General features: G+C 40.4%; 1 protein-coding gene across 10 annotated transcripts in view; it reads left to right on the top strand.

Moving 5' to 3' along the window:
* The window catches only part of FHOD3 (formin homology 2 domain containing 3), a 415,762-nt gene that overhangs the window by 180,708 nt on the left and 211,323 nt on the right, over positions 1–23,731 (top strand). For all 10 annotated transcript variants that reach the window (XM_042797959.1, XM_042797958.1, XM_042797961.1 and 7 more), the window contains exon 4: positions 10,463–10,530. In XM_042797959.1, coding sequence (XP_042653893.1) covers positions 10,463–10,530 — 68 coding nt within the window. The remainder of the gene's footprint in view (positions 1–10,462; positions 10,531–23,731) is intronic.

Raw genomic sequence — 23,731 nt, 5'->3', positions numbered from 1 at the left:
TTTTGAGGGAAAAAAAAACATGTAGATGAAGCTCCAATGGAGTTGGGTGCCCCCTCTAGAAGCTTTCCAGAAGGGATCTTCATGACTCTGTGGCTGATGCTTCTGGGTGATGCTGAAGTACAAATAAATATTAATCCTTAATATATGTTGTGTGTCTCAGTCACAGGTGCGGCTACTGTTTTTTTGTATGTGAGGATTTTGTGGTGGATGCGTGGTCTTGACCACTTTAAAAGATTAAAGAAAAGCCGATGTTGGAACTCGTTGCCCCCAGCAGCATGGCTGTGGAAGTGGAAAGTCTCACACGCAGGTGGACAGTGCAGGCTCAGGTATTTAAAGATGCTCACACCACTGCAGTTGCCAACAGCAGTCTGAGAAGCAGCTTGATCAGGTTTCCACCAACCGCTGCAGCTGGTGCTCTTTTGCCTGTTGCCTTGCTATCGGATGAGTGGTCTAAATTTTCAAATTTAGACACCTGATGGGATTGAACACATGCAGTTAATGAGGAGGCTGCAGCCTCTGAGGTCTGAAGGCTGATTAAATCCTGATGTACCTCCGGAGGATGGACTGGGATCACTGGAACAACCTACTCTTGGAGATAGCCTCTGACATATTTTGACGTGTCTTACGCAACAGTAAAACTTGATCTGAACTTGAAGCTCAGGAACTCGTGCACGTTCTTGGCACAAACCTGTGATGTCTTCGCGCTCAGGTGTTTTGCCTCTTGCCAAGCTGTCAGCACAGATAAGGCATCCATAATTCTAGGGACAGTGGGTGTGTGCCTAAATATTTTGTCTTTTTTTTTTTTTTTTTTTTTTTGTGATAGGTAGCAATAATTTGCTGGTTGCTCTTTGTTTACAAATACTGATTGAGCATGCTGGGCAGCATGTTGGCACTGTGTTTAAAATGGAATAAAACCAGAAAACTGAGATCGTGACTAGCATGTTGTTACTAAGTACTTGTAATCCAAGAGGCACTGATGTGCTTGTTCAGGCACAAGCATTACAGGTCAGCAATTTGGAGATCTACTTGTAAACTGAAACAAATGTTAAAGATTGGCCTCAACATATGGGGTTTTTTATGATTATTTTTTAGCCTCGGATTGGTTACAGTAATCTCTAAAGAAAGCAGTAAATTCTTCTATATTATTTTCTTTTCTAGCAATTTTCCCTGGCCCCATTCTCTTGAATTATGTAACCTATATTTTAGTGTAACAACTACTTTCCTACTGTATTACTCTCTAGGGAACAATTTTGCATTAGTAGAGGGATGAACAAGATGACCTCTTAAGTCTTTTCCATCACCACTTGCTGTAATATGGTGCTGTAATATTTGACCTTCTTACGCAGCCTTTTCCCTTCTGTCACCCTTTGACTTCTACAAAAGAGCAGTCGCAGCATTTTCTGGACGTGCAGAAGCGCCCTCCTTTGAAGTTACCAACCTGAAATGCCGTTTCCTGCACTTTAGAACTAAAGAGCATATTAGTGCCTTTTGTATTCAAGTGGAGAGGACCTGTGTAAATAAATCACTGCAGGGAAGTATGCTGTGGTGCCTGTGCCATGGCTGGAAAGAACAGGCAGAAGAAGCAGAGGACCTTTATTTTGTTAGTATGTTGGCAAGGCTGTAACTTTTGAATGTTACAGAATTCTAGTGGTGCTTTTTAGTTCAAGGGAGGAAGAGAAAGCTGCTTGAGCAATCTGTTCTAGTTCTGTACTGTGTCCGTGGACCTACACAGTGTACTTACTTCAGGGCCATTGTTTCCAGGAGTGGGCTTTCCCTCGTGTGTCCAAAGTTATCAGCAGGCATCAGATTGGATGGGAAATATAACTGTAAAGGAGAATTCTGTATTCTAGCTTGCAAAATCAGAAAGGATACGTGTGAGAGAAGTAACTTGGAAAGAAAAAGCTGCAGCGATATTCAGCTGAGAAGCGGATTCAAAGATGCCTCACTGTTCCACTTTATTCATAGCTTTCAGCTCACAGAGGGCAGCAAATGCTTTTTGTGGCATTGGCCTGGCAATAATTTCTCCAGCTTCAGCCTGACCACAAAAGCCAGTTCTAAAATAGATTATTTTTTTTTTTTTTTTGTGATGAACACCCCCTGCATTTTCTTTATCTCTCCAAAGACAACTGATTTATAAAGCCTGGGCTTTTTAAATCATTGAAATGCTTGAGCCATTCACATGTCTTGGGGTTGTTGCTGCTGCTTTTTGTGCAGTTAACTGATTCCTTGTTGACTCTGGGTTTTAATGTCTCATTCTAATTTTTACTTCATAATTTTAGTAAAACCTGCTGTTGTGCTTTCCTGCTGATGGGCTTTTTTATGGCTTATGCCCTTTTTTCCACAGGAGCAGTAGAAGACAACTGCGATAGGTTTCTACAGTACAGAGTTGGGAAAACAGTAGCGAGCACAGAGGTATAAAACTAGGTGCAAAAGTAGTAGCCTTTTCTGTCAGCCAGCGTCACCCTGCTCCCAGCCCACAGCAGCTTATATGTCCTTCTTTCACTTGCTTATGAGTATGTAGGACCTTAACATGCCAAGTTAGAAATGGAAGTAGCAAAAGGAAGTTTTGACGCCATCTGTTTTTAAGACCTTAGCAGAACACAGTGCAACTTACAGAGAGTGCCAGCTTCCACAGATGTGTAACCCCCAGGATCCACCAGATGAAAACGATGGTTTCCTTTTTGCACTTAACTATATAATCACTAGCTTCAGTTTAGCATCTCCTTTTAGCTTGAATCGTTAGCATTTGTTTGCCATAGTGTGTACAGTTAGTGTGACGCAAGTTCTTCCTACTTCCACGTTGGATGGGTCTACAGGAGCAAAGGGATAGTAATTCAGAGCTTTGCGAAGGGGAAACTCTGTCTGATGGTTTATCTGTGACACATGGTTTGCCTGAAGCCAAGCAGAATAAACAGGAGTTTGGTAGAAATGGTCAGGAGGAGAGATCAGTTTAGACATGTTAGGCTCCCGCAGTGGAGTATGCTGAAGACTGGAAAGTCCCTTCTGTCAGTTATATGTGTAAAAACCTCCTTCTTGTAAATCTCACTGAATTACTTAGATGTTGCTGCAGTTTATCTGTATGTTGGTAATGAATCTCAAGCATTGACTAAAACCTGAAACCAAGGGTGGGGGAGTCTCCAGGATGTTCAGGAATAATGTATTCAGGAAGAAAAGGGCCTACCCTGAAAGAATGATTTCTCTCTCTCTGTTTTACACAAATGATACAGTTTCTCACTTTCCATGTTCCTAATTCTTAAGGAATTAATTCTTAAGGCGATAGCTTAAGCATTACTGCTTTCTTCAAGCATTATTGTTTTCATATTAGTGGCACTTCAGACCTTCACCTCTCCTGTCCTCAGTTCTCCCTCTTCCCAACTTCTCTCTGCTCTTCTGTACTTCTCGTCATATTGTTTCTCTGTTGTTGCATGCCTCTGTTTCCTCATCCTCAGGGTCACTGTTTTTCTCCTCCGTTCTCTGGAGTTTTCTTATTGTTACTGCTTTCCCCACAAATGAGTGAATCTTAATTCATCTCTCTTAGAAATACAGGAACAAGAATCAGGGTCCACTTCATAGGGAGGACACTTGCACCTGGAGGAGTGGGTGTATTTGTCACTGAGTTTAAATGTATAATCATTCTTGTGCTGACAGTTTTACATTAATTCCTTTGTGATTGAAGTCAGGATGTTTGGTGCTTCAGAGAAACGTTCAAAAAAGATGAGCTCCAATCTTTCTTCCCAAAGTGGGGGTTGTGCCCTGTGCGCTCTCCCTGTGGAAATCCAGGGGACTGTTTCTACCAGTTGCTTCTTGCAGCAGCAGGAAAGCAGACTTCTGCCCTTGAAGAGGCAGGAAACTCTTGAAGCGTGAGTGTACAGAATTGCTCTGAAGTGCTGGCTGCATCGGAAATTTTTACGTTCGCCAGTGGAGATCCCACCGTGGAGTTCTCCCTGCCCGCCTGTCCAAACCCACGGGCTTCCTGGGCTTTGCAGGGGGCTCTTTGCACCCTCTGCTTTAAGCCCCTGCCAGCATGGCTTTAGGGTATGGGATAGGAAAGGATGTCCAAGGCGATTTTGTGGCATTCCCTCCTCCCACTCCCCACCTGCGGGTCCTTTACAGAGAAAGGGAATAAGGATGCAGGCTTGAAAGAGGGCTCTTCTCACATGCAGGCGTAATAGGATCCTCTCCCCACAAAGAATCCTTCTCTCCCAGCGGGGGGAAAAGGACCCTGCTCGCTGAGGGGGGACCCACTGTCCCGGATAATTAGCTAAGCAGCTGCTGTGTGTCTGAATGAAAAGGAAGGGAGGGAGGTTTTGCTCTGACGGGGAGCCAGGGCAGCATTCCTTGGAGGCAGCCTGCACATTCCTCCAAAGCGGTCGGTGCTGACAGGGACACGGGCTCAGCGTTGGTACAGCCAGGCTTCCCGAAATCCGTACGCAGCCGCTTTCTTGGCCTCAGGTCCTTTCTTGTGGGAAAACTCCTTCTCCTCGCTAACTGCTAATCGTTTATCCCTGGCTCACCGGGAGAATATAGAGCTCGAGCTCGCATGTGATGCGTTGCGCTAATTAATTCTTAACAAATTATAGAGAGAAAGTAAGATGATATTCAGAGAAAAAACTGGAGATTTGTAATACGCCGAACAAAGTAATCTCAGCAGAAGCAGCAGTTGTGTTGATGCAGTAGCGTTCCTGTGCATGAATCCCTTTTCCGTGTATTTTCTAGGGGCTCCGGGAGGAAAGCGAGAGTGCCTTGTCTGGCCAACACATTTATGACCAGCTTCTGTGGCCAAAAGCAAAACTGAAGAGAGCCTATTCTTGGCACAGGACCAGATGTTTTCTTAGAGGACTGCTTTAATTTGTTTGACACGCAGTGCAAGACTGGCACGCTGCACTAATTACTTTTATATACAGCTGTTTTATAGATGTGCCGCACTGTACGTACCCATGGGCCCACTCGAGTAACCCGGTGAAGCCTGCCGCTTCCTTTTCACAGGGTCGGACCCGTACGCCTGGCTTCTTGCTGGGCTGCTCAGGCTTTCACTCGGTTCTCAAATTGTGTATATTCCTTCAGATAGGATAGCATCCTTTTAAAATTGGAACAGCGTAGTAATAAATTTGGAAGCGTGATACTTGACATTGGCAGAAAGAGCTTTTTTATTGTTATAAACATTTTTCTTTAATTTTTTTATTTTCCCCCCATCAGTGCTGTGGGAAACCTAGGCAGTTCATGTAAATTCTAAAAGACTATTACTGTTATTTATATCATACTTCTTCCTAGTGAGCGCTTAAATTAATGTTTTATTCATTGTTGCAGGAACAAGAGTTAAGTTTTTACTTTCTAAGTACTAGCCAGTTTCCAAGTGGCTAGGGCATGTGGGAGAGCGTTGCTACTTCTGTCCCACGCAAGGACTTCAGAAATGAATGGCAGGAAATGTTTCAAATGTCATTTAATTAGATCTGCACCAGGTACCCTGCTAATGTAATCAAATGTGGAGTTAATCTCCCTTTTATGTTTTGGTAAGGAAAGGAGCTTCATCTTGAAATTATAGTTTAAAGAAAAGAGGCATGGACGGGAGATGTGGAGGTCATTCAGGCAGCAGCAAGTGAAGCAGAGCAACTCCCATTTGTGCTCAGCCAGATGTTCACGAGCCTTTGCCAATAGCTCAAAAGGCTGATGCTACATAAATTACTATATCCCAGGGACTAATTCAATGGGTGTGATGGAAGAGGAAGGGAGGAGGATGGTACTCTGGCAGTCAGAGGTCAGGTGTAACACATGGGACTGAACCAAGTAATATTCAGCCAGTTCTATTTTTTCTTTTATTATTGTGGATTGAATGCGGTCATTTTCCCATAGAAAGCAGAAGAAAAGTCAATACTTCCGTTAAGAATATAAAGACTGATTATTATTTTCTTTGAAAAGTCCCTTTTCTCATGTAGTCAAGAGTTGAATACCCAATGAAATCTGAGCCTCAGATGGTCGTCTTTGAAAATACAAAATCTCCTTTGAAAGCTACCAGTGGTCCGATAAAACAAAGACCTTTAAAGGCTTCTCTTGATTTTTGAAAAGATGCTGATTGCAAAGCAAACTGCCTTGCCTCTACCACCACATTTGTACCAAATTCTCCTAGAGAAATCTCTTTTCACCCAGCGTGAGTTGTTCTCCTTTCCTCTCTAGGAGAGTTCTTTACACAAAAGTAAAAGCAAACAAAACCCCAAAGTAATATATAATGTGTTTCCTTCAGAATGTGAAGCCTTCTCTAGACCAAAGTTCTGCCACTGCAAGAAAACAGCCACTTGTAGGTTGCTACCTCCTCACGCATGTCTGTCTGTATCATAAGCCTGGTTATCTTTTCCGCTCTGTAAAAAGAGGTGGTGAGCTAAGGGGATCTCTATCTTTCAAGAATGGTACACCTACCTGTTACGATATGAAGGATAATTTAACAATATTGCTTGCTACAGAAAAGTAAATAAAACTCTTGCTTGCTACAGAAAGATAAGTAAAACTCAAGCACATACCAGTACCTGCTTTTGTATCAGATAGTTTCACAAGTGTTGACTCAGATTTTGAATGTTTGAGGTTGGCAGTGCTGATGCTTTTTGCTTTCTCAGGATGTCCTCCAGTCTACAGATAAAAAGCAGGATTTCAGGGTTAATGAAGTACCAGCTCAGCATCCCAAACAGTATCACTCAACCGGTGGGAAGCCCATGGAGGGACAGAGTGCCTTTTCTTTCATAAAATAAAGAAATAAGCAGTGCCCTCTAGTGTTAATTAACATCAGAGGGAACCACCAGATTTTTCTAGCATCTAGGTATCTACAGTTAAACCGGTATCACAGCTGCAGGTGCAGCTCTTTATTTCTTGAAGAAAAGTAGTGAAAAAAAACTGCAGTAGCATAGCTTATCAGGACATAACCATCAGAAATGCAGTCATTAATAGGTAAATACAGTCAGATGTCTCAAACTCCCTGACGTGTTTTATCTTCTGTAATCATGAAGTATGTGAGGGTAGTATGCCTCCAACCTGTACTTGACCTGGGGAAGGACGAGAGATGTGTTTTACCAAAGGGCCAGAGACCCCTGAAGTTTCAGGGAGAGGTGTAGCAGTGAATACTCCTGCTTGAAGTTTGGAGGTTCAGTTTCTGGCATAAAGCAGTCCTGGTGTACGTATTCAAGATTATCTACAACATGTTATTACAAGGCAGTGAGCGGGTAGGTCTTTTGGGCTGCCCTTGGAGCACCTCAGAATTTTTTGGTTCTGGTGATAGTAGCAGGTTGGACTCCCGTTCCAAAGCCGTAGGCACTGTTTGTTTCAGGTAGACAGCTCTGCCAGGAATGCACCGTGGCAATTACAGTCACCTCTGTGCTTTAGCATGAGGGTCTATTTCTCTGTTTAAAAGAGATAAATGCTTTAAGTTGCTGATGTGAAAAAGTGAGTGTTAAAAATAATTTACTACTTGGTTTCTGAATCATCTTCAATGTGAAACCATCAAAAGCAAATGTGTCTTTCCCTATCTGTTTCTTTAAAATTTGATTTTCTACCATAAAAAAAAAAAAAAAAAAAAAAAAAGAGCTTACAAATGATTATTGCCTTTCAGTTTCTGCTGATGCATTTTCGTAGCCTTGGTTGCTGTCTGGGGCTTCTGGGAGGCCCCTGCAGTGTTAGTTACTGTTGACAAATGGGAATCCTGTAAGGCCTTGAGAGCATCTTATTGAGTGTCCCGGAGCTGTAATCGGGTGTATGCATTTATCGGTTTTTGAAAAACAGCACACAGAAATACAATAAATGTACAGGTTTTATAAGGTGACCCATGCAGTACCTTGGCTTACACAGGCTTCCCTGCCCTGGGTGAGCTTTGGCCTGGACTGTGGTTTTCTAAACCAAAACATCTTCTGATATAGCATGACTCTGAGGAATGACTGTCTCCCTTTCCTCCTTGGGTTACGCTCCGTGAATGTTTCTGATGGCTCCCAGCAGTATACAAAGTGGGTGCCAAAAATTATGTAGACGGTCAGTATGTTGCCCATGTGTAGAGAAAATTAGATGGAGAGGTTAGGAACCTGTATTTCTGAGCTGATTCAACAATATTAGCTCTATGCGAGGAGGGATCTGCAAATGTAAATTGTTTCTTTGTACATTGCTGCGCCTTGGTAGAGTCAGAAATTCTATGACTTACCTGGACTGTTGCTCCTCCAACGGGATGTCAGACCAGCTCAAGCACTTGCAATACATGCTGCTGTCTTGTTGCCCCTGCTGTTTCCAAACTTAATACTTCCAGTAGTTACTGATTCTTCAGTTCTAATGATAGACCCCTTTTTGAGCTGCAGTTAATAACTTCTGTCCTCATTGCTACACATGAACAGGGAGAGCATTGTTTGTGCTGATTTGCCAAGGATGATGTTATGCTCTCTGAAAAGACCAAGAAGAAAAACTTTCAGTGTTGTTCCTCTGAGCTATACCAAAAATCGACATGCACCAATGAAAGCAACCAGCATTATGATATCATAACAATGGTTCGTTAGGAGTTTACCCCGGGCCGGGCTGATGATTGTTCGTGTTTAAGAGCAAGACCAACAGATGGCATTTGTTAGGATATTGATATTTATGTACAAAGTTGCCAGCACTTTTAAGAAGTGGTGCCTCTCTTAATTAAGATGATAATGTACTGCCTTGTTTGGAGAGATTCTGCTTGTAATGATGCTGGTGAATTATGAATAGAGGGAAACTAGTAATAACAAATGCCAGATGGAGGTATCTTTCAAAGAAGAATATTTTGTGTAATATGGCATGTAAAGTTGACAGGCCGGGTCTTAAAAGACCTTTATTATTCTTTAAGCTTTCCTAACAAAATTACTCTTTATCCTGCCAAGAAATGTAGTTTCACATGCCAGTGCATTTTTAAGCGAGAGTAATTAAAGTATGCCTGTAAGTTTATGGCTTGAAGTGAAATGTGTTCCTCCAGTGTTTTGTCAGGAATCTGTAAACAGTGCAAGGAAGGAGGCAACTTAAAACAACAACAGTTTTGCCAATCCTACACGTTCTGCCTTTGAAATCAGAGGCAATTAGGGATGAACAGCACTATTTTCAAAGTTTACAAAAAAAGTGTAAGTTTTTCTGAAGTTTTACTTCACTTTTTTCCTTTGATTGAGGATGACTGTTGGGAATAAGAAATGTTTTTCTGAAATTAAAACCTGCCTCCTTTGATTGAAGTAAAAAAATGATTGTTTAGTTATAAATACTTTGAATCTTCAAATGTTAGGCCTTTTTTATAACTTCCTGAGAGAGGGAAATAAAATTTAATTTGTGTTTGTAGTGTAGAGTAGTAATTAAAGAGAAATAGACAAGGGACAGTAAGCAGTAAAAACATTGGGGTTTGATATTTCATTTTCCACGGGCATTCCAGCTTTGATCTCATGACCTGTTGGCCACTGTCCATTGCAGAGAAGGTGCTTCCATGATAATGTGTCGGTCATGGGAGGTGACCGTGAAGATTTTTTTTTCCTTTCTAATTGTCATCATATTGCATTAGTGTAATAAAATTCAATTTAGGACTGTAGAAGTGTTGCATGTAGTGTGTCTCTATCGGATATGTCAAACATAGTAGACCAGGAAGACTTAAAGAGCATACTTTCTGCTCTGTCTGTGTGTTGTCCCAAATAACTTCCAATACACGATAATAAACTTGAGATGTACAATCCAAGACTTCTTCCAAAGGCACAAACATTGTGGCAGGGTTCAGAAAGATAGTAGAGGAATTGCTTTTGTCGTCTTTAAATTATTACTGTGAGTATGCATTAGTAGGGGAATAAATTAAGTAATATATTTTAGTATTGGATGATGAAAAGAAGGCTACTGCTTCATTTTGGGAAAGATCAAGATCAGTTTTCATGAGAGTAAAACACTGTTTTGAATTATGCTTAGAACAGACTGTCCAACTGTTTCTGGTATTAACGTTCATCGCCACTGCAGAAAGGATTTAACAATAGAAAGATGAGAACATGAGAAAAGAATGTCTGGAGGGAAGGCAGTCAAGGATAGTATTCAGTGTCTCCAGCTTTGATAACAAAAGCAAAGAGTGTTCTCAGTTGAGTCTTTTGAGACTGATCTGGTACTTTCAATAAACCCTAAATTTGCCTTAATGTAAAAATAGCAGTATTTCTAGGCATTTTAAAAAAATCCTTAAAGCGTTGTTTCTCACTGATCGTGTTGAAGCTATTGTGAAGATACCTGGGAGATGCCATCTGAACTTATGGACAGCTAAACCCTGGTTTTATTTGCACTTTCTTAATGAACAAGTCCTGTATAGATAAAACACAAAGCTGCTTTCTTTAACAGCAGTCTACCTAACGGGAAGTGGGTGCTATGACTCTTCCACTCCAAGTCTTGAAATCTGTACTACTTTTTTGCCATGTTGCCAGTTTTGTTTATGTTGAACTTGTTTCTTTTTTTTTTTTTTTTTTTTTCCCAGAAAAACTTTACAACTCCAATGGACGGGAGCTGAGACGGGCACTTTTCTCCTTGAAACAAATATTTCAGGTGAGCAAATAATGGCTTTTCCATTCTGCGATCTGAATATTTTTTTTTTTTTTTTTTTTTTTTAATGTAGGGAATAACTTACAGTTTCTGGCAAAAGAAAATTTTAATACTTCATTTGTAATGTGCCATTAGCCAGTCACTTCTTAGGGTCTTTTCTCTTTGCAGTCTGCAAGCCTTCCCCTGTTCTTTCAGTCTGTCAGGTGGCAGGACCAGATATAGAGTAATGGCTATTAGTGGTTGGAAGCTGCCAGGAAAGGAGAGAAGAAAATTGGGACTCTTAGATGGAAACTTAGGCTGCTCGTGGCATAGTTCTGTATTGGGAAGACTGTGAAGGGGATGTGAAAAGAGGACACCGTGGGATGGGTTGGTGGCCCAACACTGATGTAATAATTGACAAATAGATTAGGTTTAAGCCACATCAAAAACTGAAAAAGGATGTGAGAGATGTGGGATGGATCTGGTGAGGTACCAAGGTGCAGTGGGAGAGCTCTGAAGGTTTAGAATTTAGGTTGAGATTAGAGGAAATGATTTATTGATTAGCCGAAAAGATACTTCATACAGCTGAGGGAGGCTGTGATAGTGACTGATTAGTTTAAGTGTGAGGAAGGGCATGGATTTGAATGTGAGCGTTCATTATGGAGGAGACCTGAAATAATCAGGATTTTGGGTGCTGTGGGGAAATAACCAATGTGATAGACAGGTGGTGGGGGGTGATAACAAAACAAATTGAACGAAAAGCTTGGATTTCACATTGGTTTTACTGGATAAGAAGGACTTGGAAAACTTGCAGGACTGGAAGAAAACTTGTCGGAGAGAACAAGTCACAAAAAGCGAAAAGAAAATGTTGGTGAGAGCTAGACCATGCTGCCAATGTCATCCTAAAATGGAATTCAGGATGACAGATTCTATTTCTATCACTGAATATAAGTGAAATCAATAAGAAAAAACATCTCCTGCTTTACTAATGTATCCAAATGAAGGATGACAACCTATATTGTTTTTCAGCTGTAGTAGGTAGGTACAAGGGTTTCAAGCTGTTTGTTTAGCTCTTTTTTTTACTTTGTTTTAAATAGACATTTATTCTGAGAAGAATAACAAATTTTAAAAATTTTGCAAGACTGCAGAATTGCAGATTTCTGAAACATGCAGTGCTCTTTGCATGTTTCAAAGTTAAGCATTCAGAATTTAGAAAATGCCAGAATGATGATTTTCTGAACAACAGGAGTAGTGGTGAACGGTGAAACATTTAATGGAAAATTTTGCTAGTTGGCGATGTCTTCTGGGTCAGAAAAAGAAAGTCCTTGAATTTTGAAATTTTTGGACAAAGAAGGAATTCCAGCTCCAAAACAGTCTGGTCATCTCATGGCCACAGATTGGAAAAAGCATTGTCTCTTCAAGGCATTCCCAGGGAAGGACTGCTTGAGAGTTGCCGTGATGCAAGTTGGGTTTCCCTGTGAGCTTGCTGAGTGGGTGGACTGTGTGCTCAGAGGAAATTAGGCAGGTTTCCAAGAGCCTTCTCTGGTTTGTTCTCTTTTTGTCAGCCTCAACTGTTTCTGGGAAGTATTTGTATTTCTTTGAGTTTATCTATTCCACAGGTTAATCTGGGTACTCGCACATATTTAGAAGTGAGTGCTAAGCCTCTCTTCCCACCCATCCCGCACCTCCCATACCTCCCGTCATGACTTCCCAGTTTGGATATTCGCTAATATTCATTTCCATGCAGGTTATTTGAAGTCTGGTAGGTATTTCTAAGGACATACAGCTCAGTGCTTTCAGTGAACACACCAGTAAGATCTCTGCCTTCCAGATGATCATATGTTTTCATGGAAATGTTGTTTAAATTTTTATCCGAATAAATTTAATTGGAGTTGACTGGGTTGAAGAGTAATTAGAGATAGGGGAAAAGCAAAGCACACAAAGTCATATCTGTATATGAATTTAGTTTTTAAGTGAAGGCGGTCTGACAGATTCAGAACATAATTTTCCTTGAAGAATTCAACATCCCTGCGTCTAAATATATGTGATATGGAAAGGAATTTGGGAATTATCTGTCCCCACTTTAAGTAGCTACTTCTGGTAGAACTGTGGCTGTTTGTTGAACATACCCTTCAAAAAATCTTCATATATTCTCAAAATACAGGCTGTCATTAGCAGATAATTGAGGAGAAGTCTTCCTCAAGCTAGAGAGGATTCATATCATATGATCAAATATTTGAGGTAGTACACTTCAAACTGGAAAATTGAGACCTTGTGTGTGATGTAAACTCCTGTTGACCTATCAACTTTTCTGTCCTTGACAACAGTTACTGGCATTGCTAAGGGCATCTTTTGATGATTTTTATATCTGTTCTAGAAAGAAAAGCTATTTCAATTCTTTAGTGAAGAAAAATACAAGTTAGTATTATAAGATTATATTCTAGACCAAACACTATTGTCTAAAAGGTCATACCTAATTTATTTTTTAGTCTATGACATTAAAATATATCAGCATTAGAAATCTATCATATTAATTTCTTTTTTAAAGTGTATTTTTTCAACACAAATATCTGTTTGATTTTGTATCTCATTATCTTTAGTATTTTAAATTCCTTAAGAGTATAATACTTTGGAAACAAAATGTTGACTTCAAAACCAGTCTTTATTTTCATTTTAACAATTTTTCAGAGTGTCGTGGAGACTTCATCATGTCTTTAAGTGCCAAGACAGTTTGTCACACTATGTTTTTATAATCATTTCATCATAGCTGACTTAATTTGGCACAGATCTGTGTCAGTATAATTTTTAATTTAAAGAGCTTCAAGGTAACATGCAGTCTCTTATTTGCGTTAAGTGGGAACAAGGCCAAGTTTTACATCAAGTATGAATTCCAAATAGTTGGAGCTCTTAGTTTTCACGCAAGGCCTCAGCAAAGCTTAGCAGTGTTTGGCAAAAGCAATGCCTTTGTTTAAAATTTTAAATGAAAGATTCATTTGACAAGTCCAAACTTGGAATTTCTCTTTGGTTTCTTCTGGTGGGCTGGTTTTGGCAAAATGATAAAGGTTGTGTGGGGTGTTTTTGTTTGACAGGAGTACCATCCTGTTCATGTCATTCATTCTGAAGGGCTAAAATTGTCACACTCATCATCTTCTGCTGGACTGTAATTCTGATTTACCAGTAAGCTTTCTGACAAACAAACTTAACGGAGTAAGGAAGGCCATGTTCAGACTAGAAGTATAGGAAGCATTTGACCTTAAAAGAACTGTAAAAGATAAACAGATATATTTGAAAGCCTGTTGGTGTACAGTTTAGCTCGCTTTGAGTGTATTTTCTGACAGATTTCCAAGTTGCCTGGTTCTAGCATTTACTAGAGATTTGTGAATTTTGTGCGAAGTGATAAAAGTCCCGAAGGCATCTGGGGCAGAATCCAGCTGAATATGGCTCTTACAAAATGAGGGTTGAAAAACATTCTTGCATTTCCTGGTTGTGAAAGTGTAAGAGAGATAAAAATAGAGCTGCTTGAAACATTTAATTCAATATCAATCTTAAAAGCAGAAAAATTGAGAATGAGACCTATAATATAGGTAAATAGTGCTGTGCGATTTATGTGATATTGAAAAGTTTATTTAACAAGACCTCTGATACGACTAGATGTAATATAAAGCAGGCATGTTTTAGAACCTACAAACAAAAGTGTGCCTTGTAGTTACAAAGCATTGCAAAGCATAGTTTCAAATCATGCTGATTGCATAATTTCAAAATAGGAAATAACTGGATAAGGCTATGGCATTGTAAGAAAAAGAGGAAAGCTATAAAGCATGTTTCAAGTCTGTTGAAATCTATAATCATGTGTAAATCTGGTTCTTAAAATTTTGGAAAATATTTTTATTCAATCAATGCATTAGGTTTTCTGGAAAGCAGACCTAAAGGATATATTGTAAAGTGTTAAGGAAAAAAGCCAGTTTTCTTTTAGGACTGTTTTCCCCAGGAAGTGCGATTTGACAAAGTCAGGAGAATCCCCCACTGTTTTTCTTGAGAAGCCTAGATTCCCATTTTGTGTTGTGACCAGAATAGCAAGCAACAGTCACAAAATTCTCTTACAGAATTTTCTTCTATTGTTGAGAAATTCATTAATCATTGAACAATTGAGCTTTGTGTAAAACGTCACAAAGAACAGCTATGTAGGGGCCTTGGAAACATTAACTAGAAGGTGTTTGGATAGACACAATCTTATCAGTGAGTGAAATCAAATGTCACACACTTCAGCTGCTCAGGAGTCATCAATCATCCTTAGAAGAGCAGAAGGAGTATTCTGTGTTTGCCCCATTGATCTCAAGGAAGGATGCTGCTCCTTCCTCTCTTGCAAGCATGACTGATCACTCCTTGGGGTTTGAAGCTGTGAGGCACTTGATTTAGGGGCTGCTGTCACCACTCGTGAGGCAGGCTGCCACCTCTCCCTTTTAAGAGCCCTCTTGGAAGGGTTCTTGATTAAGTCATGAGGAAGAGAGAAACCTTCGTTTCCTTCCCAGTTTGAATTCGCCATAGTTCCATATAGCAGTTTAAGTATCTGTTTAATCCTGTTTTACAAAGGATGTGTCTCATCGCTGTTTAGAGATTATAAATAAAGTAGGTAAGACACATTAAGTGTTAAAATCAGTTTCTCAATTTAATTGGCAAATAGAGTGTTGTCTTTATGCCTAGACAATGTTATGGGCTGAGATCTAAACAGTTCTTAATGAAATTATAAAATGAGAACTACTTTCACCAGAAGGATAGCCTAAAAACCTGGGAAGCCACCATTATTCACTCTCTAATTTGTACAAATCTTTAAATTGAAACAGTAAACCTTGTTTTCTATGGAGCCTATCTCCTTTAGCTTCCTCAGGTATGTAATACAATGAATGAATTGGGTTTTTGATCTGTCGCTTAGCTGCCATGAAGAATATCCTTGGTAGAGTCTGGCCTAGGTGACTTTTCTAGTAATTTTTAATTGAGTTATTAGTTGGGAGGGAAAAAACATAGTGCACTGATATATCTGCTTTCTACCCAAGGTGCAAAGAATGAAATTCTCTTCCTATCTAGTCAATGGCATAAAATGTCTTTTGTTTCAGTGTTAGTTTTACCTGGTGGTTGAGTCTATACAGGTGGATGGACTGTGGTAAAGTGAGACAGCGAGAGCAGGACTTCTTTTGTTCATTTCCCACTAAATGCTTTGTCTTTATAGGGAGAGGCAAGCAAAGCTTTTCTGGCTAATAATTGTGTAGACTAATCTGATACTGAGGTGTGCTTTATTTTTGCTTCCTTTCTTCTTACACTCACAGGGAAAAAAGTTACCTGGGGGAAAAGATCTATAATTATCTGCACCTCCATTAACTGAAATACTAAAATATTGAAAGCAGAAAGTTACTTCCAAATGGTTCAACTTGCTGAAATGTTAGTAGAGTTTCTTTTTCCACGGTCCTTCTTTGAATCTGTTTTAAGAATTGTAGTACAGCTCATTCAGTTCCTTCTCCTGAAAGCTGGAATGCATCAGTTTATTGCTCTGTACAACCCAACCAGGCAGCCCACCATCTTCAGCGGCAACCGATGGTACCTGGTGCTTGATGGTAACTGGGATCTTTCTCGGGTGAATGCGGCATCGTGACCTGCAAGGTTAAGTGCAGTGAGAACACTAGAAGCAAGCACTATAGTGTCACAGCGAGATGGCTTTCTACCTGCAGCTCCCTTATCTGATACAGGGGTCAGGCAGGTTAAAGTAGTGAAGTGGATGACCTAAAGTCACAGAAGCAGCAAAACACCATGTTCAGAATAAAGGGGAAACATAACTTTCTTGAAGATGCTGGTGAAGATCACGCAGGATCACAGTAATTTGATCTTGGTAACTGAAGAAAGAAAATCTAAAGTGGGTACATAAGTGTGACACGGGGGGAACTTTGCTGTGCAGGCTAAGCACCCTTCCCTCTCTAAATTTGTCTTTAATCAGCTTGGCGTGAGTGATTCTTTGGGGATCTCAGTTACATCCACTGAAGATATCTTTGTTTTCATCTTAGTAGTGCAAACTTCTGTTTCCTTCCCTATGTATAAGTGCCCATATGTGTCTTTTACAGACTGATTATCTATCCAAAAAGTTTAAACATGAAAGTCCGTAGGCTGATTTTTCTCCTTGGTCTTCTAAGAATTTGTTGTACGTATCCATGAGGAAGAAAACTCATTAGGATGGGAAACATAAAATCTTAGAGGACCAATTCTTCATTCATATACAAATGAGACACATCTCACTAAGGAAGAAAAAGGTAATAAATGAATGGGAAATGAGTGGTAATAAATTATATATTGGACTTTGATAAAATAATACAAATACGAGCTGAAAGTTTTCAGGTTTTAAATTGATCCTTTTTTCATGGATGCCCAATAGGAAAGAGCTGTTACTCTAAGAAGTTACTTTAATTTCACTGGACAAGATTACTTTTTTAAAAAGGGAAAAACTTAAAAGATCACTAAGAAAGTTTTAAACTTTAAAATCTTTTCATAAGTGTATTCAGTATTTGCTGTCTACCTGCTACCATATTTTTTCTGCTGTTTTTGTTGGTTGAAACTTGATGCTCTAAGCATACCTTAACTGTGTCTAATAAACACTGATTTGACTCTGAGGAATCTCAGCAAATCTAATAAGGCGGGATTTGATTCTTACCTATTACTTCCTCAATTTTTTTTTTTTGTGTACTGCAGGACAGGTACTGGGATAGCTACATGGCTAATGCTGGATATCTCATGTATCTGCATACCTGTCTTTGAGAAGTCTTTGCATTACTGAAAAGTTGTTCATAGAAATGTTTTGTTTCAAGTCTTATATATTTTTAAAAATTCATAGAGATTAAAAAAATCCGAAGATGTCTGAACGTCTTTCAGATTAGAATGCTTCCCAGTGTCCTCAAGCTTGAAGAAATTCTGTCTGTAAGGGAGTTGCGTATTTGTTTCAAGGTATGAAATACTGGATATGCTTTCACACATTTTAATTTGTAAAGTAACATTAATATTAGAAGACTTATTTTTCCTCACGTATTCTTTCAGCTATCAAAAAGAAACTTCAGAAAGACATAACATTTAAAATGTGTTCCTGTGTAAAGGAGGGATGAAAAAGTAAGTGTTGCAGCTTTGCTGCTTTGCTAATGGGAAACACCGGCAAATACTGTATTTCTTTTGCTGGTATTTTTAGCACAGTACAAAATGTGTTCTTAAAAGCAATGGAATATTTATTTTCTGGACAAAGGGTTTTTCAGAACGGAGACTACAGGGGATTAATGACTATAAATCAAATACTGTTAGGTGACTTTCTGTATCTCTTTATTGGTGCTAAGGTGGAAATCCATAATAAGCAATGGCGTGGTCTGTGTCTGAAATGTTTCCATCCTGGAAAGAAAGAAAATTTATTTTTTAATACTTCAATGATATAGTGTTATCACTAGCTGGCACAGACATGCTCAAAAGGCTGGCAGAAGAATTGTTGGCATTTAGTGATTCCTACTTAGACAACTGACTGATGGCAAGGATATGCAACAGAATTGATACTTGAGGGTGAATTGTCATTGTAATGATCACTAGAAGCCAAACTTTGCATTGCAGGTTGCTTAAATATATTACCTCATTGAGAGTAAAGGGGGGATGGTAATTTCCATGCATGCTATTATAAATTATCGCTCCATGTAAATAGATGTGAGAATAGCAAAAAAAGGGAACAGTCGAAAACCACTGACGTCTTTGTATCACATTATGGTCATGCTTCTACACAGGCGTGCATGTAACGAGTTGAGAAGGTGTAAAGGCTGGGGGAGAGAAGCCAGTAAGGAGCGAGGAGTCAGCACGGAGGAGCGGAGGGAAAATCTTGCAGTGCAGAGGAGTGGAAGCTGTGGCACAACCAGTGAGGGCAGTGAGGCAGCTGAAGTTCATTTGCAGTTAGCAGAGATACCAAGGGGAAGGAGCTGAGCTGCCACTGAGGGACAAACTGACTGCTTGGTCCCGGCAGATCTTTGACCACTGAAATAATTCTGGCACTGCCTGTTACCTCCAGCAGCTGCCGTGGGCAGGGACAACTTCCATTAGACCAGGTTGCTCAAAATCCCAACCAACCTGGCCTTGAACCCTCCCAGGGAGGGGGCAGCCACAGCTTCTCTGGGCACCCTGGGCCAGTGTCTCACCACCCTCACTGTGAAGAATTTCTTCCTTACATCTAATCAAAATCTACCCTCTTTAAGTTTAAAACCGCTACCCCCTGTCCTATCCCTACACTCTCTGATAAAGCGTCCCTCCCCACCTTTCCTGTAGCCCCCTTCAAGTACTGGCAGGCTGCTAGAAGGTCTCCCTGGAGCCTTCTCTTCTCCAGGCTGAACAACCCCAACTCTCTCACTCTCTCATCCCGTCCTCATAAGGGAGGTGCTCCAGGCCCCCGATCATCTTTGTGGCCTCTTCTGGACCTGTGTGAGTAGGTCCATGCTGTTCTTCTGTTGGGGGCCCCAGAGCTGGACACAGGACTCCAGGTGAGATGTCATGAGAGCAGAGCAGAGGGGGAGAATCCCCTCCTTTGACCTGCTGGCCACACTTCTCTGGATGCAGCCCAGGATACCGTTGGCTTTCTGGGCTGTGAGCACACATTGCTGGCTCATAGTCAATTTTTCATCCACCAACACCCCCAAGTCCTCTGCAGGGCTGCACTCAATCCACTTATTGCCCAGCCTGTATTTGTGTATGGGACTGTCCTGACCCATGTGCAGGACCTTGCACTTGGCCTTGTTGAACTTCATGAGGTTTGCCCATGCCCATCTCTCAAGCCTGTCCAGGTCCCTCTGGATGGCAACTCTTTCCTCCACTGTGTTGACCACACCACACAGCTTGATATTGTGAGCAAACTTGCTGCAGGTGCGCTTGACCCCGCTGTCCATGTCGCCAACAAAGATGTTAAACAAGGCCGTTCTCAATACCGACCCCAGAGCAATGGCACTTGTCACTCCTCTCCACTTGGTCATGGAGCTGTTGACCACAACTCTTTGAGTGCAACCATCCAGCCAATTCCTTATCCACTGAGTGGTCCATCCATCAAATCTGTGTGTCTCCAATTTAGAGACAAGGGTGTTGTGTGGGACAGTGTCAAGGAGTTCTTCTAGGTGTGCTGGTGGGAGCGTGGGGGAAGACAGCAACTGAACTTACCTAGCATCCTTAACTTGGGATAGTTTCTGAGTTACCAAGTATCAGGGAGTGAAAATACTTGGCTTAGAGAGATGGAGTCTACGACAGCAGAAGACTCTCTTCCTACTACCTCTAAGAGCTGTGTTTGGCTCATCTTCTAGAAGTAGTGTCCTGACTCAAAGTAGGGGAGTAGAGGTTTCATGGTTTAATACAAGATTTGCCTGCTTAACCACTGTCTCATCGGGTCCATACATAGAATTGTTTTGTAGCTGGTTAAATAATTTAGGCTGAAATGGCAATACAGTCTCTGAGAGACTCCTAGGACTTAAGTTTATGTAGATATGTGTATATATGGTGTGTGTATGTTTTTGGAATGATTTCTTTCCAGATTTGTTTTCAATAGATGACTTGGATTTTTAAATGGTCTGAAATAAACAGTGACAATTGAATTAGATAGTATCAGGCACTTCTGGATTGGCAATCTAGTATTGTAATTTTGTCAATAATTTTGGAGTCCAAAGAACAGAACCATAGTTTACAAGTGTGGGAAAGTAACTATAAATTATATCTTGGCGGTCCATGCTCCTTCAATCACTTCCTGACCATGTTTACTCAGTTTTCAAGCCAAAATGAGCTTTTCTAACTGCAAACATTGCAAGCCAATCTTGATCTATAAAATGCAACCTGTTGCTTAGCCAGTAAAAAAGCTGGACTCCAGAAGTGGTCTGGGATTTCTGTTTCTAATAGAGCACGGCATAACTCTTTTATTACTACATCACTGTAGTCTTGTCAATGGGAGTAATTATTTTGCTGGTAACTTTAGCAGATGTGACGCATACTGAAGGCAACAGCAATAGTTAAAAATACTCTTGAGGAGACCTTACTGTGGTATATTTCTAATGTAGATTCTGGGGTTGCAGAGCTAGGCAGCTGAAAGGAGGGCTGAGAGGAACTGGCTGTTAATTTTCCATTGATTCTGGGGCAGAACATCATGTAAGTGTTTGAAATGATACGGGGAACTTATGGACATGAAGACTCTCCAGTAATGGAAGTGCAATTCTGGTCAAAACCCAGAGCTGCCACATTGCTACTGATGTAGGTTAGGAGCAAGCTGTGGGGCTGTTTTGGGAGTGCTTTGTATACATGAGGGCTTGCCAGAGTCAGAGGAATGCTTAGGAAAGACCAGTAGATTTCTATTTTATTTTCACTATTGGGAGTAGAAAGTGTGGAATAAGGACCTATGCACCATTGATGCTATTGCTAACAGAAACGTGGATTTTATCATACTGCCTTTATTTGCTTAGTAACAGAGGAGGCTTTTCAAGTAGGCTGAGCAGTAGTCCTGCATTTTACTTTCTTGTGCTGGAGCGCCAGATGTATTGTCACTTCAGATTTATGCCAGCGAAAGCCTGCAGTCGCGCACGGTTTGCTCTTTGACCTGCCTCCTCCTTCCTCCCTTTCCTCACCAGTCAGCTGCTGTCCCTCTGCTGCTAATTTACATCCCCAAATGAATGAAGCTTAATCCCTAAACCTTAATCCTCCTAAAACCAGCTGAACTTTGTGATCCTATCTTGACTTTGCAGGAGATTTTTTTTTAAAAAAAAAAAAAGGTGAAAAAATGTCTTTTCACTTCTAAAGAAGGTGGCCATCATTTATACTTTTGGGGGACTTTCAGTGAGTGCAAGTATTTTTCCTTGTTATTTTATTTTTTTCACATCAAGCATAATCAGTTCTGCCTCCTTCCCATGCAACGTGTTCTCCTGGCAGGGGAATCCGAGGAAGAGGGGTTTCCAAGGAGACCTTCCTCTGATGTGTTAATGTGGAGTGGGGACAGTGCACTTCCCCAGCATACTATTTCATAGGTGAACATAGCAATGAGTGAAAATTTCCCTAGCTACCTGTCTTAAAAACTAGTGATTTTTACTTCAGGAGCCAGGCAGCATCTGAATGAGCTGTGTCCTTTCTGCCCATAGGATTCTATATTGGTATGCTGCCAGCATCTTGTCCCATGAGATTTCAGGCAGCAGAGGAGGATGCTGCTCCTCTTTGAATCTGGTAGGGTTCACGTTTCTCCTCTTACGCCACATTGCACAGTGAGCTGGCAATCTTCATTTTGTTTTTTGCTTAGGTGAATTATCACAACATTAAAATACCAATGCAGCATATCTTTGTGACGTTACCTTTTTTGGTATGTAGACAAAATCAGACTTGGCCCGAGATTCGGAGTTTAAATCTCTCTTAGTAGGGATGTTGTAGAGTGACAGAGCAAAGGAGGAAGCTCTTCCTCAGACAGAGGGTGAAGTGTGTGAGCTGCTGGAGCTCGGTGTGAGTGCAGTCCCCTCCTGTGAAGCCGTAGGCAAAGGTCAGCAAGAAGATTCTCATGGCTGTGACTGGTACCCCAGCTGCCTGTGCTGCCCTCAGTTCTAGTCTGGATTATCGCAATTTTTGCGTTCTGGAAAGTTTGGTTGGTACAGAATGTGATGGCTGGCTCCTTCGGTATCGTGTCATGTGGAGAGCACAGGCTGGGCAACCCCATGGTTCCATATTTAAAGTAATGACCATTATAAAATGTGCAATGTTTAACTTTTCAGGAGAGAATTTTACAACATAGGATTAAATATGGAAATGCTCAAGCAACCAGAAACAATGGGGTAGCTTACTGAAAGGAAAGGAAAACCCATAAAAATTAGGTTCTCCTTGGTGGAAATCTCATAGGCAAGCATCTTGTTATGATTCCTTGGAAAGATAGTACTCTGCACAGCTGTTAGCCACGTAAGAGAGAAATTTGTATGTGCATATCCAAATGTGAATATTCAGTTACTAATCCAGTTTCCCCAAATACTTGGAATGGAGCTTTCAGCATTACTTGCTAACTTTAAAAAAAAAAAAAAAAAAAAAAAAAAAAAAAAAAAAACCAAAAAAAAAAAAAACTCCCCTTGAGAAACTGTGTTCCAAGACCTTGATTCTTATTAGGAAGTAAAGCAACTTTCTTGTGGCATAAAAATAATCATACTTTTGGTAAAAGTTTTCAAACATACGGCCCACAGAAATAGCAGGTTTCAGAAAGATTTATCTTTAACAGTATGTAAACAATTTATCTTTGCATGTGGAAGCTGCACATCACGTAAGATGTATTCTTGCAAAGTGCCATTATTTGAAAAAAAAAAATCTTCAGTCTCCACCTTCAGATAAGACCCCACAAAACTGCATATATCAAATGGTACGTAGACAGGAGAATGAGTAGAAAAGAAGGGAATCCCACCTACACTTCTTATTCTGCTAATGGCACATGAGCATAGTATATAGGCTGCTTGGTCACAGGGTTTGTGGGGTGTTTTTAATAGCTAGGCTGAGTTATGGAGGTGAAAGCATGATTCATGTATTTTGTCAGCCATATAAGCAAGCTTTAAACTCACCTGTTTGAATATACCTAATGTCTTTCTCATTATACTTTGGACAAAAATAAAGCTCCATTACAAAATGACACAGATTATCTTGTTTTTTCTTCCTCTGAGATGCCTACAGAAAGGAATAGATGTGATCTAGTCCAAGTCTGTGAATGAATGTGTAAAACATAGTTATCTGAGAAGGCCAATGGTATCTTTACATAAAGACTTTAAGTAGCCAGCTTTTGTGTCACTGCACAATCTTTATGGTTGCAGGAGCTTAGCAGGAAGATTAGAGAGCTTTGCCTGTGTTTTGCTGCTTTTCTCATCAGTGCCTTGATGCCTGCTGATTAAGGGGTCATAAATCTTTGTGATATTAGTAGAGGAGCCCATTTCCTTAGCAAATGACAACCTTTCCCTGCCTCCTTTTAACTGTTATCGCACACATGTAGCAGCTACTTGTACATATCATTGTCACACACACACATCCCATATATTCCATACAATGAATGCTCTTTTCCTGGAAACATGAACCTCTTACCACTGCTAGAGAGTAGCCTTTTCTCTGGAGGTCACCTAACTTGGCAAGTCAGTGAGTTAATGGGTCTGAAAAGATTATCCTAGACCAAAATTGATGTAAACATTCTCCTTTCAATGTA

This window comes from Tyto alba, unplaced genomic scaffold, assembly GCF_018691265.1.
Source record: "Tyto alba isolate M040663 unplaced genomic scaffold, T.alba_DEE_v4.0 Super-Scaffold_27, whole genome shotgun sequence".
Classification (NCBI taxonomy): Eukaryota; Metazoa; Chordata; class Aves; order Strigiformes; family Tytonidae; genus Tyto; species Tyto alba.
The sequence above is the reverse complement of the archived record's forward strand: the minus strand, read 5'-3'. Positions and strand labels throughout refer to the sequence as shown.